This window comes from Notechis scutatus, chromosome 2 (assembly GCF_049901735.1).
Source record: "Notechis scutatus isolate UNSWTSFEM ecotype Mainland chromosome 2, rNotScu1.2, whole genome shotgun sequence".
Classification (NCBI taxonomy): Eukaryota; Metazoa; Chordata; class Lepidosauria; order Squamata; family Elapidae; genus Notechis; species Notechis scutatus.
The window spans coordinates 141,128,327-141,147,715 of NC_142010.1; the positions used below are offsets into that span (position 1 = coordinate 141,128,327).

Sequence of the window (19,389 nt, forward strand, 5' to 3'; positions counted from 1 at the left end):
GATTTAGCAAAATTCATTTTTTATTTTTTAATTTGACATGGAAATATATAGAAAGGGGTGTACAACTAAATTACAATAGGCTTCATATTTGCTCTGGACAGTGGAAATTGTCCAGTAGGTTGAGAACATTTTAAAGCTGTAAGGTGAGCAAGTGCCTTATATATTGTATGCAAGGTAATTTGGCACAAAGTACCAAAGTAAGCAAAGGATTGAGGATTACAAATAGTCCTACAAATACTGTTGGGATTATAATTCATCCATCACAATTGACCACATCAGTGAAGTCTGATGGGACTGTTGTAGAAAGATGGATGCTTGGATAAGGAATAAATTCTAGGTACCGTTTTCATCAAAGCCTATTTTTCTCCTAATGAAGTGAAAAATAATTGGGTGCTTTAAATGGTGTTAAGTTCAGCTGTATGGTATGGAATCTGAATTCTCTTAACATTTGAGTGGTCTCAAGCCCCTAGAGAGATGCTTTTGTGGGGGTCAACTGGCTGCATTCCATCCCCCCCAATTTCTAACCACCACTTGTTCAGTTCAGCCATTGGCGCTTTCTGGCTGCTTGTTGCGTGGAACAAGGAAGACACTGCCATCGACAGTGAGTTGCAGCACGTATTCGTCAGGGGAATAGGCATTGCCAGCTTCATCCCGCAACATGCAAAACACTTGGTGGTAGAGGGCTCCCAGCTTCTGCTTGGTCAGTGTCAGACTCCTGTTAAACTCTCCACGGTCCTGTAACAAGCGCTGTCGCTCACGACTTAGTTCATCCAGCTCCTGCTCCAGGTGCACCAATGTCTCCAGTTTGCGCTTGCGACAATTTTGAGCCGCTACTTTATTCTTGCCGCGGCGGCGGATGTCCCGGATTAGGGCCATCTGGGGTTCGCTCAGCGGGAAACGTGACAGCAGCTCATTGAAGTCATCCACTGGCAGGTTGATGATCTTTTCCACAGGGAAGGGGATTTTCATGGCAAGAGCCCGACGTTCATCCCTGCTGCCAACTAATTCTCCCTGTGGGCTCTGCCCTTTTTCCAAAGAATGCTCTGGCTGATGCTCAGGGAAGGGCATCTCTGGGACAGGAGCCAATGGAGGGTATGCTGGAACGTGGTCCAAGGAATACAAAGATGGGTATTCTGCCCGCTCCAGTCCCTCAGCTTCCAGGGACTCTGCATCACTGTAATTAAGGGATAATCCAGAGTCTGATTCCAGATCTTCTTGGAGCTTGCAAGGTCCCTGTGATCCGTAGCCATTAGTTAGCTCCCTCCCCAACATCATCCCTGGGACCCCTTTATATCCACCCAGCATAGCAGGTCCTGGAGGCTCCAGGGAAGAAGAGATCAGCATGCCGGTGTAACTGTAAAGTGTACAAGAAGCAGGCAGATTTTCTGGGTAGGAATGATCATAGGCTGCAGTAGTAGGGTGATTGTAATTGGAAACAGGACTCTCGCCCATTCCTGCACATGGCCCGTAGCTAAGGGATGGAACCATCTGTTGGGAATGACCGCATAAAGCTGGATCGTAGCAACTCTCGGCTAGCATATCAAGACCCTGCAGGAAGAAGGAAAAAAGTTGAGAGAGTTTCTCCTTTCCCCCTCAGACCTCAAGCAAAATGCGGAAAATGCGCAAGTGAGGATTGCAGTCAAATTCAGGGAATTTTGGATGGTTTGCCCAGGCTCTTTTCCTGTATATCCTAGTCCAGTATCATTTTTTTTTTCTCTTTCACTAAATTGCAACTGTTTCCAAGAGAAACATCATTTAAAGACTTTCAGGTTTGGGGGTTTGTTTTTTTTAGAAATTTGCTTTTGTCTGTTTAGCTATTGACTTAACTATATTATTATAACATACCCAACCAAGCACTCACTTCTTCCTATGGAAGGTTCTTATCACTGAAAGGAGCAAAGAAAAGGGGCACTCAAAAGGACTCTGAAGATAGGTTGATAACATTCCCCCAAGAACAAAAGAATGATTCATCCCATTGGACAGATCCCCCATTGTACATGGTTTACCCCACCTCACTTCTCCCCAGGGTTCGCTGTTGAATGGGGGCAGTGCTGGGAGATTCAGGATTTAAAAGGTAATGGATACCTGTCACCCTGCAACTTGGTTTCAGTACACTCCTCTATAGGACTAACCCCCCCACCAATGCATATTTTGTAGCTGTGGGATGTGCCCCACCCTTTCCACTGAGTACTTGAACAGTATACTGTTCAGCCAACTTGGCCGCAACTCGTTATGTTTTCAATTCTTTGAGTTGTCTCACAAAATAATTTAAACATATCTTGGGACGGTAACTGAATAGTGAAGACAATACTGGAAATATTCAGAGGCTCCATCGTTAGATGTCTGCTATGAAAAAGAAATGGAAGATAGTTGTTATGGAAAAATTGAAGCATAAAGGATGAGAAATGGGCTATACTAGAAAACTTGTACAGGGCAGCCATTTTGTGTAATGGTTAAGGCATCAGCTAGAAACTCTTAAGTTCTAGTCCTACCATAGACACAAAACATCTGGGTGACCTTGGACCTGCCACCACTCATTCACTCACTCATTCTCTGCCTTGGGAAGGAGGCAGTGGCAAGCCACTTCTGAAAAACGTCACCAAAAAAGCTCCAAGAATCGCACATGAAGAAACAGAAGAAAACAGGATATATGAAAGTTATTGGAATTTTGATTTGTTTTTGCATCTTTTTAATATTTGTTCATTCTGTGATATTTTTACATTTTAATTGTTTTTATTCTAGGTTATTGCTTTTAATATTTTAAATACTATTTTTAAATATTTTTAACAAGATTTATTATCTATTGCCAAGTCATATATTCCTTACCCTGTGATTTTCCTTGTTTTCTAAGTAAAATAAAGATTTTTAAAAACATAGTACAATCTTCTACATATTACATTCTACACACAAAGCTTAAAAACAACTCTATTGCATTCAGTCTGGGGCTCAGAATGTGTTAAGGGCTCTGCTTCTTGGCTGTCCTGCTAATTGATCAATTATCTTGGCTACTATTGGTACTTATTTTTAGATATTTTTATTGTTGTTTTTTTTTTTAAATTGTTTTATAAATTTAGTATTGTAAACCGCCCAGAGTCACTTGGTTAAGTTGAAGGAAGGAAGGAAGATCAACCTGGAAATGAAAGCTACTGACTTAAGTTATTCCCAAGAAAATGTGGGCAAGATAGTTTAAAACCACCTGGAGTTTTCCTTAATGCTGTCATCATGTCTATAAAATGTAGAGCACCTGCCCTGGACGCAACAAAAGGGCTCATCTGTAAGTTGAAAATATAAATCTTACACTGAAAAGTAGAATAGCTGCCTAATTTTGCTGAACTTTAAATCCCTGCCCCATATAGGAAACCTGCTGTAGCTATTACTGAGTGATGGGCGTGAGCAGGAAGACTGAAGCAAGCAATATTCAACTAAAATTGAATTCAAGGTTTAAAACCAGAGAAGTGCTTTAACAAAGGTGTGTTCAATCAGAAAACCAAGGGCTATATAGTTGGTAAATCACTCTTTTTTTTTATCTTGCCCATTGCAGAATCTCTCTGTGGCATATTTTGCTCTTGGTTTTTCTCTCTTTTTCAGCTGGCTGCCAGGGAAAAGAGAATTCTTGCCAAAGATCTGAATGAATCACTTGTATATAGGCCAAGGGTTGAAAATTGATACTGGGTGAAGAAGGCAAGGGAAAAAGAAGAAATAAAGACCCACTTCCTGCAAGAGACACTGTTTGTCTGTTTTGTTTATTATTACATTTATGGGCTGTCCAAATCCACCGCAACCATTACAACTGGGTTCAGACATCATATTTAGCCATTATGTTTTTGCCACTTGACTAAATATGAACCAAGCCACTTGATAGCCAGTTCGTGACAAGCAAAATCAATACAGAAGCCAGCAATAAAATTGCAAGTTACAGTCACATGATGTCTTGCTTAACAGAGATGGAGTTGCAGGTCCCAGTTTTGGTTGTTAAAGAAGGACTACCTGTTTCGAACAAATCTGCTTTCCCTTACTCCTTCCTTTCCTGTTTCCTTGCTCTATGCAGCAAGTTCTTATTTTAGCTACTATGTTGACTATTGTCAGTATGTCCAACCTATCTTCCTCAAAGCTGTTCAAATAATAACATATTCTGTCAGTCCCATGCTTACCTGCAATTCTGAGATAGAGAGAATCTCCTGCCAGGTTAGCTCCATTTCCCCCTGTGAGCAAGCTTCCCCCCCTGCCAGGGGGTTGTACAAAGGGAGGAAGGTACTCCGAGACCATCCCTGCTGGGGTGGGCAGGGGGACATCTTATCAGGTCGACTTCTGCCCAGTGTCTGCTCCAGCAAGGTGCCCCCAAAAGCTGCTGTGGCAGCAAAGTTCTGTTACAGGAAAAAAGGATAAACAATTAGATTCAACTGATTTTGAATAATTCAATCTAGTCAGTTTTCTCTCTTGCTTACATTACATTTAAGCTGAGTTAAGCCTCAATCTTTTAATCAGCTGTTTTAAAAACTGTCGGCTGGTTGCAGTCATGAAATTAATTCATACATTCTAATATCTATCTACTGTCTGTATCTCTTCTTACTATCTGATTATGATTTCTGTAATATTCCTGAGAGAAAAGTTAAAAACACTAAAAGTTAAAAACACAAAATTTACAATACAAGAACTCAACCATTTTTTAAAAAATGCAATTGTCAAAATGTATGAGATGAATGAGAAAAAAACCCAAAACCAACTAGATGGGCTTTGATAATTCAGTGATACATTCACCTGCATGCGCGCACACACACACACACACATGCATTCTCTTTTGTATCATTTTGGTTAGTTATATGCCCCAGAATGGGGCATGTGCAGACTATTTGTGCACAAAAACACACAGATGTGAGGTCCTTGGTGCTCTCTGAGCTTGGTTGTTTTCTGGCAGACATTTCATTACCCAGACTAGGTAACATCATCAGTGCTAGTAAGGAGTGGGATTTTGTTGGGGGTAAGTTCAGACTTAATGGACAGACTTAACCGTAATTTCAACTGGGAAACTGGGACCATCCTAGACCAAGCCAAGTCCAAAAATGCTAGGGAATTTCTAGAAGCCTGGCAGTCTGGCAAATTATGCCATCAATAGACACATAGACACAAACAATATCTACATACTATGCAAAAGAGTCAACCAAAATGGGAACAAAAAGACCAAAACACCTCCCCACCAGTTATCAGCACCTAGATGAACATAGATTATCTCCAAGATTAACATCAGACCAAGAAATTCCCCGATCAAGGATCTGCCAAACAAGCTAGCAGCCCAACCAATGAATCCCTAAGACCACCCCCCACCAAAACTGACAGGGCAAGCCACTAGAATACAAAATGACAGCCAACAGCACTCCTTACTAGCACTGGGGATGTTACCTAGTTAGGGTAATGAAATGTCTGCAAGAAAACAAACAAGCTCAGACAGCACCAAGGCGCCTTCATTTCAGTCCTGAACTACAAATATTTTCCTTTATTGGACACACAGATGTTCGCACAAGAGAGCAAAACAGAAACACACAAAGCACATTCATTTATTACACAGATGAAATACAGGAATTTTTTATCGCCACTAGTGGTAAAAGAGTTGGAAAAAAATTCCAGAAGCTCTACTCTATGGGTTACAAATTCCTTGTGTGTCCAAACACACTTGGCCAATAAAGAATTCTATTCTATTCTATTCTATTCTATTCTATTCTATTCTATTCTATTCTATTCTTCATTCTTGCTTTACTAGTCTCATCTGCTAGCCCAAATAATGGCAAAGGAGATTTCTCTAGGGGGCAGTAGAATGGAACTGTTTACCACTTTCTCTTTCTGGATGATTTCTCAGAAACTTTCTCCCCCCCTTTTTTTTCTCTCTGCCTCCATTTCTTAGTCCCAATTTGGCAAGGGTGGGATTGCCCATCTGGTCTCCGATAAGCTGCTATGTTTCTTCCCCTTACCTCTGCAGCAGCCCTGTGAATCTGCAGCGTGCAGCTGCCTGGATCAGACATTCATGAAGCCACAAGGATGCCAAGTTTCTTCCTGCAAGAGACAGATAACAACCTTGTATCAGTCCTAGGGTTTGTCCAGAGAAGTATTGGAGAGGTGTTTTTTTTTTTTTTTTAAATGTGTGGGGTGTTTTCTCAAGTGCTCATCAATCAAGAGCTCTGGGTCCACAATTTTATTCGTTATTAGAAATCATGTAAAGAATGGCTGAGATCATTACTATAGGACAAGAACAGTTTGAGGGACAATGTAGCAGAATGCAATAAAAAGAGCTAGAATGATAGTAGCCCACTCTTTTTTGTCAAGTCAGGCTAAATTCCACGAAGCTGAGATTTCCAGAACTTTGTCTCTGGTCATAACTATTAAAATGTATTGAGTTAATTCCATAGCACCTATATGTTTATTTATTGAAGCTTGTTCCAGGGGTTAAAGGACAGGCTGTCATTTACGAGCTTTTTTTTCCAAATTGATCAAGCTGCTGAGTGCAAGAAGAAAGAAGAAAAGCCTTTTGAACAGTGGAATTGTGCTTGTGAAATTACGAGATTTTGCATGGTGCCTATATGATGTTCCATGGCATGTCTTTGGTATAGTAAGGCTGCAGAACAGTTGGGGCCAGAGTTCTGTTTTGGAAATGTTCTTTGTCTTTTAGCTATGGCAATAAATAGGTCAGATCATTTTTCCCCCATTAGTTTCCCACTTCAAAATGTCATGAAATCAAGCCTTATTTTCAGAATTCATGTTCAAATAGAACCTCAAAAACTTAGAAAGGGAAATGACAGGCCACCAGTTGCATTCCTCTAATGCAACTGAGCCATAACTTATTTAGGCAAGTTAGCCACTTGGCAGGTTTTTACACAGCTAACTACAAACAAAGAAACAGACTACAGTATGTTTACAGTGCTGTGCGAACCCTGTTTCTATGTCAGCTTAACTTACCTTGTAAGCAGAGGTGGTATTCAGCAGGTTCTGACCAGTTCTGGAGAACCGGTAGCGGAAATTTTGAGTAGTTCAGAGAACCGGCAAATACCACCTCTGACTGGAGATTTTAGAGTATCCTTCCCCTGCCACGCCCACCGAGCCACCCCCACAGAACCAGTAGTAAAAAAACTGCTTAAGGTTATCATGAGAATAAAAATTAATCTCTGCTCTTTCCAAGTTACATTCCTGAGCAATTGTGAAAGAGGTGAAGATATAAACATAATGAGAGTCAATTCCATGTTTTGAGGGATGTTTGGTCAAGGTGTCTTCACTAGAAGACATTAGAAGAGCCATGGGGCGCAGTGGTTAGAATGCAGCATTGCAGGCTAATTCTGCTGACTGCCAGGGGCTCAATCCTGACCGGCTCAAGGTTGACTCAGCCTTCCATCCTTCCGAGGTGGGTAAAATGAGGACCCAGGTTGTTGGGGGAAATAGGCTGACTCTGTAAACTGCTTAGAAAGAGCTATAAAGCACTATGAAGTATTATATAAGTTTAAGTGCTATTGATTACTGAATTATTAATATTTTAATTCATCAAAAAAAGCAGTTCTATTTTTTTTCTCATTCACCGAGCCCATTCCCTTATGGTCATAGTTGCTAACTGCTGCTCTTCCTTTAGATTTCTACTGCCTTACCTGCTTCCTTGTTTGCTTGCTTGCTTTGGGCAAACAAATAGGTTTTGTGTCATTTTTGTTAGAAAAGCTATATGTGCAAAAAAATTATTCTTAAGAGGAATGCTGGAGTTGGTATGACGAGTTGAGTTCTGCTCAATTGATCCAAGAATGTTCTTTTAAGTGGAGGGTTTCAGCCAAATGCTTTTTATTTATTTTCTATGCTTTCATCCTCCTCCGATTCTATTTTTAACCTTAGTTAAAGAAAAAGAAGAGGATGGTTCAAACAGCCAACTCTGAAGGGAAAAGATATATCTTTTTGTTGCTTGTATTTACGTGACAATATAGTTGACCTGAACAAATCTATCGCCCAACTGTGAATTTCAGAGCCAGCACAAGTTATTGTAGTGCTTTAAAAAAAAAAAGAACTGCAACAGACTTATAGGAAGGCAGACTTATATGAAACCAGTTGAACATTTTTGAAATCAGATTATTTTATTTTAAAAGTAGAGGAGGATGTTCCACGAAATTCCAACGCCTAAGAAGACCCACCAAGAAGGTCTTGAAGAATATTTTCAGCAGAGAAAATGAACCAAGGTTTCTAAGCTAAACGCTATTCTTGATTATTGTATCTCATCGTTCCATAACAGAAGAAGAAAAGTCACAGAATACACTGATGGTGGCAGGATATAGCTGTTTAAGAATCTTAGTTTACAACTCTTGGAACAGTAAATTATTAGCTCTTAAGGTTTAATTAGATGGGGAAAGCCTGGAGAAATTTCAGAAGGCAGAGGAGTTGTTGAATAAGATTTCCTGTGGTTAAGGGTGGAGAACAAAGTACTCCCCTTATTACCAAAACCAGAATAAATTGTGCAACAGAAGAAAAACTGTACTTTTGTGTATATGGGTGTGTGTGTCTTTGTGTATGAATGTGAATGTAAAATGCATAACCCTGCTCTGATATTAAAACACAAAAGCATATTCTGATATTCTAATCTACAATCAACAGCTACAATGTGCTTGCAGAGGGAAGACTTGGACAGTTTGCACACAGTAAATAGGAAACACAGGCTTAATCACTAGTTGTGAATGACAAAGGAGAGGAAGAGAAGAATTGACACACCTAGGTTGATCTTCTATGCCTATCCTTCTTTAGGTACTACATAGTAGTACATGTTTACCTTTCTCTGGATATCTTGCTGCTTATCCTAAAAATGTGAATCTAGAGTCAGTTTGGTCTAGTGGTTAAGGGACCAGGCTAGAAAGCAAGAGATTATGAGTTCTAGTTCTGCCTTAGGCATGAAAAGCTAACTGGGTGAGTTTGGGTCAGTCACCTCTCTTGCAGCCTAACTCACCTCATAGGGTTATTTTTGGGAAAATAGGAGAAGGAAGGAGTGTTAGTTATGTTCATTGCCTGGAGTTATTTATAAAAATAATAAAGGTGGGATATAAATAAATATACAGAGGCTGGGCCTGCTGGGGATGACTTATAACCCTTATTTACCTCTTCATTTATAGGTCCAACCCTGTTCCTCACAGCAAGATGAGTAACTGACTTTGAATGGCAGTATAGTGGGAGGGCAAAATATGACACTGAATACAGGAATTAGTGTCTGAACTGGAAAAAAAATGTTTTCTTCTTCTTGTTGTGCCATATCCATCACCGGACGTTGGCGATCATGTTGGCGGTCCTATTTTTATCAACAACCACACGAAAAAGTTCTGTTGAGTTTTGTCCAAACTGGTCCAAACCAAAAAAATGTTATATGCTGGCCCATTCCAGGCAAGAAAATATTCTGGGCTGACACTTCACTGACAGAGAGAAGGCAAGATCAATCATAATGCTTCTAGATGCACATATACTGTATTTCTCCCATTGGCCAGACTTCAGAAATGTCTCCTCTCTGTTGGGAGCAAACCCACTGATACTCTTAACTTTTGAACAAACAATTACACTCATGTACCAAGAAATGGGCAGCAGTGGAGAAGCTCAGCTGAAGGACAAAATAGAAAAGGACAAAACTCCTGAGTACAGTAGGCACACCTTAACTAAAGATCTGAAACAAACGAATACCTTTCATTTTTATGGAATCATAAAAAAAAACCTGTAACTTATAAAGGTCAGCAACCCTGCCAATTATCATTATGGTCCGATAAAATATGGAGAGCAAGAATAATAATGTTCTGCTTCCTACACCACTCAAAACAATATGTTACAGACAAGGATGGGATTCAATTTTTTTAACAACTGGTTCTGTGGGCATGGCTTAGGTGGTGGGCGTGGCTTGGTGGTCATGTGACTGGGTGGACATGGCTTGGTGGTCATGTTGTTGGCTGGGCGTGGCCAACTCAATATCACTCATATCAAGGCACGCATCTCCTCGCCTGGCCTCTCATGACTGTGGGGATGCTGCAACAGTCATAAGTATGAAAAATGGTCATAAGTCACTTTTTTCAGTGCCATTGTAACTTTGAATGGTCACTCCATACAAGCAAAGTACCAGCAAAGGAGGGGAAAAAAACTCCAGAGACATTCCTGAGACAGGAAGTCTAGTCCTGCCAAGAATGTAATCAGGGTTAATAGAGAGGTAGTTTCTGTAAGCAACACCAGAATGTTTCCTTCCTGCCTTCCTTACAGGATTAGGCCAGTAATTTCTTCTAACAACCGGTTCTCCGAACTGCTTAGAATGTTAACAACTGGTTCTAGTGAATAGGTGCGAATTGGTAGAATCCCACCCCTGGTTATAGAGATTCATTTGTGTTTTTCATCAAATTATGTTCATTATTAGGGTATTTGTTTCAAGATTATACTATGTTTCAACTAAGCTAGACATACAATTTCATTAATATAATTACATTTCAATTAATGGTTGTGTGAATTAAGTTGATCCGTGGGGATTAACAGAAAACTTGCATACAATGTATGATAAATCAAGGCAATTATATCTGTTTCAAACCCTCTTGAAGAAAACAATTGGCAGGGTTCAACAGCTGCATTCTTAAGTGTACATACTGAAGAGGGCTGCGCTGCAGGTGTCTGATTGTGTCTGGCTGTTTTATGAATTCAGAATTGCCTCTTATTGATACTTGTTTCTTCCTGTCAAAAGATCCACACTGTGATCCTTGACTGTTCTGGAATATCCATGAGTCTCTAATTTGAGGAATTATAAAGATTCTTTCAGTGATCTCTTGCTTCACAATTTAATTGTGATTAATTTAGTTTATGTAGCCTTTTTTTGTTGATCCATGCGATCAACTCCTAGAGAGAAGCAGAATGACGTGTTTCATCTGCCTCTTACCTGATATTTTCATTTCCTTGCATATATTATTGCAATGTGTTGCAAACTATGAGAATTTATCGAAAAGGCAAGGTATAGAATGTTTACATAATTTTTAAAAATCTATTATGGCAGCCAGAAATTTTACCCATGAATTTTGTGGTATGCAATCTGATCCCAAGCTTCATCTAGAAATAATTAAAAGATCATAAAATCATCTACAATCTCACCAAATTTGCAGATGTTTTCAGTGTTCTTGTACAGAACTTGCAAAAAAAAAAAAAAGGGGGGGGGAAGCAAGATTGCCCCAAACTTATAAAATTTAATGATATCACAAAATTTTGGAAGGGAGGGATGCTCAGAAATCCAACAGACTTATATGGTGACAATTGCAGGTCAAACAAATTTTCCAATCCTATTCTCTCTTTAATCAAGTTCTGTGAAAAGCTGTATGAACAGATATTTCTCAGTATCTCAGTATCTAAATCCTCAGCTATTTGGAAATATCTAGTACTGCACAAATATATTAGACTGGTGCACACATCCTTTTAAAGTCATAAACCTGTCTGTCAGTGATTAAGAAAGTCTCACTTTCAGAACAGTGTTTTCACCAATATTTACCTGTAACACCTAACACATTTTATCTGAAACACACAATGCAATTAAAATACATCTGATGTGTGTTCTAGTGCAGGTAGTCTTCATGGTTTCTGAACCAAATATCTATTGACAAAACCTTCTACAAGAGCATGCATTTTTTTCATCCGTATATATTTAGGATTTTACTGTTTAAATAATTAACTGATTAAATGTGGTTTAAAAAAGCCCTCACTTAATTAAATATTTTAAACTATTTGTAATAAAAGTATTTATTAAAAATGCTGATGGAAAACACCATCCAAGAAAAGGCATTTCCCATTCCCTCATCTGCAGGAAAAAATTACCTCTTTTAAGATTGTATCTATTGTGGCATATATTACATATATCATCTCTTATTCTAGAATTGTGGTTTTTAATCATGTACAAACATAATCCATGAATTATTTGATTAACCAGTTCAAGCTCATGTTTCATCAGTAGATATCTTTAATTAGGTATCACCTTAATATCATGGTAATAAGTTTGGATATATTATTTATTGTTTTAAAAAGGGCTGTGATTCTGTAGGTTAGCTATAGAAAAATATACCAAGCTAAATTAAGGAATGGTCAGACAATGTGAAGTATTTTCTTCATGTGCTTTAATCACTACTAATATTTGGTGAATTTCTTTCTCTTATTGTTCTTATTGTTTCAAAGCATTATTTATTGCTTATTCCAGACCTGTGTAGAATGAAGTGGGTTAAAAATCTATTTTTATGTCATTTGTGGCTGGGAGGGGAAGTATATGCCCAGAGAATTAAAAATATAATGGGTAATTCCTGCTACCTCTGGAAGTTCCTGCTCTTCTAAGGATTTCAAAATTTTTTCGTGACATACATAGCAGAAACATGGAAATGTAACATCGTGGAACATTTTGGACAGAAGCCTATCATTCAATGGTCCAAATGTAACAGAAATGGGTTATTTCAATAAAACATCATCTAAAAAGATACCTACCCACTCATATTACACAATTAAAGTCTAAAATTATCTATCTGCAGTATCAACAACAGAAATGTCCACTTAACCTCACCTTTTCGCTCACCTCTGCTACTGAGGTGTCTGAATTGAGAAAAACATTGGACACTATTTAACTAGCTAGCAGCATGGAACAAACTGCAAAAGACTGCATCAGAGTAATGGAATGTGATGGAGAAATGATAACTTTTACTAAATTGCATGAAGCAATTACACAACTATGCACATAGGAGAACTGTTTAAAATCTCAGAAGATCAAACGGCTAGAAGTCCTACTGCAATTACTTAGGTATTTGAAAAATATTATTACTTTAGATCTGTACAGAGCTGAATTCATTTATCCTATGTATTTTCTGTTTTTTCTCATACCCCTTATGTCAGTTTAATATTCATGACAAATTCCAGACAAGTAGTAGCCAAATTAGTTTATGGAAACAAATCTATCAAAGAGTATATAGAGAAGATCTTAAATATTTCAACTAGAGCATGGCATAAAAATTATATTGGCCAAAGTCCACTTTGCTAGTTGCTGTTAAAGATTCTGCAGTCCTGGTCCATTTTAGGATGATCTGTTGCTGTTTGCTGCTGGCAAGAATAGCAATAGCATTTAGACTTATATACTGCTTCACAGTGCTTTACACCCTGTTCTAAGCAGTTTACAGAATCAGCCTATTGCTCCCAACAATCTGGGTCCTCGGAAGCATGGAAGGCTGAGTCAACCTTGACCCTGGTGAGATTTGAACTGCAAATTGCAGTCAGCCAACAGTCAGCAGAAGTAGCCTGCAGTACTGCATTCTAACCACTGCACCACCACAGTTGCAGGTGGCAGTTTTTGGGGTCTGGAGCAGTGCCCCATTTCCCTGCCATTATTTGTAAACCTGATCATTTCTTTCTGCTGAAAAAAAAAAAACCTGTATGCCATAAGGCTGTTTCTCCACTTCTTTAAAATAGCTAATGTCATCAATACACCAGAAATAAAATTCAGCTACAAATCCACTTGCTCCAGGAGAAGGAATAGAGTCCAACTCTTATTCAGCCATCCCTTGCTAAACTACAATAAATCTCTTGCGATTTTCAGATGTCTCTCTTTCTTGTTTTACCAAGCATGGGTTCCCCAAAGAATCTTGGGAACTACAGAGTTTCTTCTTAAGAAATTGCTAAAACCCCCTCATATAAACAAAATTGCCAAGGTGCTAAGAGAAAAGAGTAATGATTAAATTAGACCTGTGCTGAGAAGCTACAAGAAAAAGGAGTTATCGATAGGCAAAAGCTCAATAGTAGCGCTCAGGTCATATTCCTCATACACCCCCTTTGCTTTCAGACACTGCCATCTCCAGTTGTAAGAAAGGGGAATCATATATCAGTGACAGAAAGTCTTCTCTCTGTTGGAGATCTTGCAAAAATCCCTAACTGCCAGAGTGGATAATATTTGGATAGCTGGGTGAGTCATATTGATTCCTTTACACTTCTGATCCAGCACATCTCTTTTGAAATATTACTGGTACAGCTTTCTGGTATAACTGTGGGGTGTTTCTTGTTTGTTTCTCAAGGATGGATAAATAAGTTTGTATGCCATCCAAATATTTTTGAATGCCATCACCCTTAGCTACCATAACTTAGGGCAAAGGATGAGACATGTTGCTTAGCTGTGAGGGTGGGAGTGGGAGGGGGAAGTTACTGTGGAAAGCACCAAATATCTGAAAGTAATTGTTCCACGATCTTCTTCCTCCATTCTCTTTGTGGTCCGTTATCGCCACTCACTCTTTGCTTTTCTCATGTATATTTCAACAGAGACCGGTCCTGCAATTTCCTCCGCCTCTCTGTTGGGATGTTGCACAAGAGAGAAAAAGTACACCCCAAACTTCTGTGAGAGCTCCAGGGGCAGGGGAAGAAAATGCACAAAGGCTTTAGCAGAGCTACAAAATGTTACATTTTCATGTTCATTTCTCCCACCCTCAAGCAATAATCAGGTAAATGACCTAAGAGTTTTCAATGGGTGAAAATAAATCTTTTCAACATTTTTTTTTCTGTTTTTTTTTCTCCTGAAAGTTAAGCTACTTGAGAGGGAAATTGGAAAGTGGGCCTAGAGGATTCTAGCTGATTCTAGCTAAGTCATGATTCATCTTTTTCTAACCTCGTTGAACTGTGATTCCCATTATTTCTGCTCATTAATCACATTCATTGGAAGAGGTGGGAACTGTAGTGGAATAATATCCAGAAACTGACAGAAGTTATTACATTGATTCATGATCTGAAAACATGTGTTACTTGGATGGCCAGTGTCTACTAAATATAATCTCCATGTTCAAAGAAAGTGTTGTGATAAGCAAAAGGAGAACATTTTATGTACCATACTATGTGGGGGGTATTTTTTGCTAGGCAATAAATAAGTAGGTAATCAATCTGGCCAGAATGACTAGAATGTGGTATTTACACAGAAACCCAAAGAATGTCCCATGCTTCTTCTGAATGGACAATAATTAATTCATCCCACATCCTTAAAACCGCAGCCTGATGATAAAGCATATATATGGTAGATATTTCTAGTTAGAATTATCATTAACTGGTGATAGGGAAAATCTGTAGTCAAAAATTGGGAAAGCCGTTGATCTTTTCAGTCAAAATCAGTAATCCTGAGCTAAACAGACCTGAAGGAAAGTAACTTCCTCTCCTGAGTCTTTGCAGTTGGTCTATCAAGCAGTTGCTTGCTTCTCATCCTCCCATTCAGTTATGCTGCAAATGACCTTCAAATTCACTTGGCAAAAATGCATATATTTGTAATCAAATACAGCCATTGAAGAAGATGTGCTTCTTTGATTGTGTTGCTGCAAAAAGCAGATGCACAGATGGGCATGTAAAGTAGTGCCAGTTTTGCTTCTTAGCACATAATCTGTTTATGTCTGCATTGTTATATTCCCACATACAACATTTATTCACAGGGTCCCTAAATGGGACACAGGAATGAGGACATGCAAGTATGTGAGTTTTGAATCCTTTATCAACGTACAGCAGAGCATACCCATTGATGTATATTGACCCATAATAAGTTTGATGGAAGATTCTTACTTCCATCCCTGGAACAGCATCTGAAGTTTTTTTTCAGACTCTCCTCTGGATTTCAGTTGAGAAAAAAAATAAAGCAGTGTCACCTATATACACCCAGAAGAGGGCAGTAGACTTGAAACATGCACATGTATGTATACACATGTAGAATAGATACTGAAATATATATCCACACATACACAACACATAGTTCTGCATGCTCACAACACCCCATATTACAGTGAATTTAAAACGTGAGTTTGCAATTGCATCCTTATAAATCATAGACAACATAGGCAATAATTCTCATATACTGCATATCATATAAGAGGAAACAGCAACAGTGAAAGAGTCTATAGAATACTCAAAGTGTAGAGGGAACTCTTCAATTCAGTAGAGGGCAAAATAAACCAGACATAACCAAAGACTTCTAGTTAAAAGTTCCATCTTACCATCTTCTTCATATCATAGTTTATACAACTTGCTAAACCAGAACCAAACACCCACATCATGGCTAAGCATAGGTATTATCTGGGTTACTAATTCTTACTACATAGTAACCTCTTCATCAAGATTGTTCAGGAAATGCAATCTACATTAATGTACCACAAAGCATAGAGAATAAATCAAAAAGATACAATTATTCTCTAACTCAAATAGTGTTTTCAGTTTTTCTGGTAGATATGCTAGCTAGTAGATATTCATCCCCTGTCAATTAGTTTTTCAGGTATCTGAAATAATTTCACAACCCTAAAAAAAACACCCCTCTTCACTGAAGGTTTAAAAAATGCAATGAACATATACACAAACATTAAAAGTTCTTGGCCACTTTTAGTGTTCTGATAAACATCCAAGAATATCTAAAACCAATAATTTTGCTTTGGCCTCTGATGATTATCAAACCCTGTGGCTGCATGTACAGCTCTCAGCTTCCCTATTGGCATTATGCAAAGTGACTTGGTCCAAGTTAGTGAAAGAGCTAAATAAGAACATGAATTTATCCCCATTGCACTATGCTGGTTCACATGCTTCACATATTACTATATCAGCCATAACATCCAAACCTTGTTCCTAGCTTTAAGTTATGGAACAAATTTCACCAGACAAAATTTTCCAGTTCCATCCACTGTTAATGATTTCCACCCATTATTGAATATTATGGAACCTGAAAAAATATTTTATTTTTACATCACATTTCATGTTACATTACATAAGCCTATCTCTCATGTTATGGAAGAAAATTTCCCAAGCATGTATACTGTAAAGAACTACTATTAATCCAACTTAGGAGGCGGCTGCCAATACCCAAGTATTTGATCCATCTGATATTTGCAATGAATACTTCATATTTTATTTGCTTACTATATTTAGCTAGAGATCTAATAGATAATGAGACCTATCTAATTTGAATCCTACAACAACAATGCTATGATATGGATAAGGCAGACAGTGTCTTACGAGTTCCATGATCTGTGTGGAGTTGTGTCTATGTTTTCCTGGTATGAGCTTACAAGAACATTCAAAGACTTGATGATATATAAAATTATTTTTGTAGAATCTTTGTATTCTGCACTCAGTTGACTACATGCTGCACTGTTTGTAAGTGAACCTCTACAGTAATACTTTCTAGTGGTTATAATCATATTCAACAGACAGAGTCTTGTGGTGTCTTACAAGCCAACAAATTTATTACAGGAAATTTATCAACATCTGAGTAAGAGGATTGTAGTCCAGGAAAGTTTATGCCATAATAAATTTGTTAGGCATTCAGAGACCACAAGTTTCTTTCTTGTTTTTACAGTTATATGTTCCTCTAAGCATGCAGGAGATCGTTGCTTATGTATGGTTTTCACCTTCATTCATATTTGCATTTATCTCCTGCTCCCCTAGAAGTTCAGATCGCACTAGAAAGTTATATTTTCTCCAGTCAAATCTATGTTGCCTAAAAAGAGTAACTCAATGGGTATTATCTCAAAGTTCCTGAACAAAATATCACATTGACACACCTGCAATTTCCACATCAGAATTAAAGGGTAAGCAAAAATGCCTTCATTTGCTTCCCATTCTCCATTCTCATATATTTCCCAGCAAATCATATTGGGTCATATTCTACGGAATTTAGACATCTATTTCCACTGATGAAGGCTTTAAAATCAAACAAAACCCTAAAGTTTTGAGGCAGGAACTACAATCCAGCAGAATTTGCTCCCTGGGGAAACTTTTGATGGTGATGCGTAGCTCCATGGACCAAGGAACTGACTGGTCTTGGAGTTTCAAACACACATTTCGTTAGAGATCCCATTATTCCCCCCTCCCCCCCCCCAAAAAAAACTTGCCTGGTTAGGCATTCAGATACAGAAATAGCATCCAACCTCCCTCCTTCCCTAACAGGAGTGGAAACAATGATATCCTTTGAGGTTGTGGCATGGCCCCTTACCTGCTGAAATTCCTAGCCGTCTAGCCAGGTGTGCAGCTTGGGGGTGGGGAAGAAAAAGGCTTTCCTCCAGGATGTGCAGGTAAAAGGACCCCCAATTCTCCCCACATCTAAGTGTTTTCCACCTCTCCGGCCCCAGTTACTATGGGGCTTCAGGGTGCCTCCATCGCTGCTGCTGTCCCAGACTCCAGGAGGCCAGAGCTGTACAGTGCGAGCCCCGCCTCGCCTCGCTGGGGGCTGCTGATATTACATAACAGGAGCCGCCCCTGTGCAAGCGGCAGGGAAACCACAGTGTTGGTAGTGTTAGAGATGGCCCTAACAGTATACTTTTCCCTCCCAAGAAACCCTGTATTGCACTCTTTCCAAGAAACACGCGCCACAGAATAGCTTCCTATCTAAGTTTTCAGTGCTCAGGAAAAGAAAACAAGCAGATCTCTACAATACAGTAATGCACACATGTACCAAAAGGAAGAAAATTAGAGAAACGATCTAAGCTACTCTGAGGTTACCACACTGTCAACCAAACCAGAGAATGGGGTATAGTAGGAACGAGGAAGAAAAATCAAGACCACACTTAATTACAACACAAGTGTGAATGGAATACACCCACACTATGTCGGCATCCAGAAGGGCGTTCAATACAGACACTATACATTGTTTTATATCATTTGCAGAGGTACATAGCAAAGAGAATCCTGTAATGACTGGACTAAAGAGATATCTGGCATACATAATTTATCTTTAAAATGAAATGCCCATTCTTCTCCCAAATGAAAGAAACCAAAAATTATATCCATTTGTCAAACCCAATGTTTAAAAACTACTTTGACTGCTTGCAAGGCATATCTCAAAGGCTTTGGGAAATTATGACTTTGGGACATTTTCAAAATACACAAAACATTTAATTGTCACATTAGAGTCCAATTCTCAAGTTGCCTGAGATCAGTTGTAGCAGTTATACAATGTTATGTCAATAGGTTATTTTTGTCAATTGATCAGTGACTTCACACTTGAGTTCTTTAAAACCTGCTGGGTGGTACTAGCATGATATGTGATTTCTTAATTCGTAATTTTTTTCACTAAGACCTAGGTGTCCATGTTACCACTATAGTAATTTTGTGTTTTCATTGGTTTTTATATTTTATGGGACTGAAGGTCATCTTCTCAATCTGATGGTAAGTGAACATAATTAATCATTATCCTTTAATATATAATAAAAACACTTTTCCTGTCTCCTCGCTTGCACCCTTGGAAAAATATGTGTCAGTATAGAAATTCTGTTTAATGTAGAATATGTGGATATCTTATTTATAAAAAGGAAGTTTATAAACTTGCTCTCAAGTTTCATATTTGAAGCCTAGTTCATGTATGTTTTTTTCTGATAGCTAATATTGTTGAATGTTAGCTGAATGATTCTA

The 19,389-nt window shown here is 38.5% G+C and overlaps 1 protein-coding gene across 1 annotated transcript; it reads right to left on the reverse strand.

The window, feature by feature from the left end:
• Positions 1–2: 2 nt before the first annotated feature.
• Positions 3–18,326, reverse strand: NFE2 (nuclear factor, erythroid 2). Its single transcript, XM_026677260.2, has 4 exons — positions 17,975–18,326; positions 5,964–6,045; positions 4,152–4,364; positions 3–1,548 (listed from the first exon to the last, which is right to left on the reverse strand). The coding sequence occupies exons 2-4, from the start codon at positions 6,012–6,014 to the stop codon at positions 541–543; spliced, it is 1,272 nt and encodes a 423-aa protein (XP_026533045.1). The 5' UTR covers positions 6,015–6,045; positions 17,975–18,326; the 3' UTR covers positions 3–540.
• Positions 18,327–19,389: the final 1,063 nt, after the last annotated feature.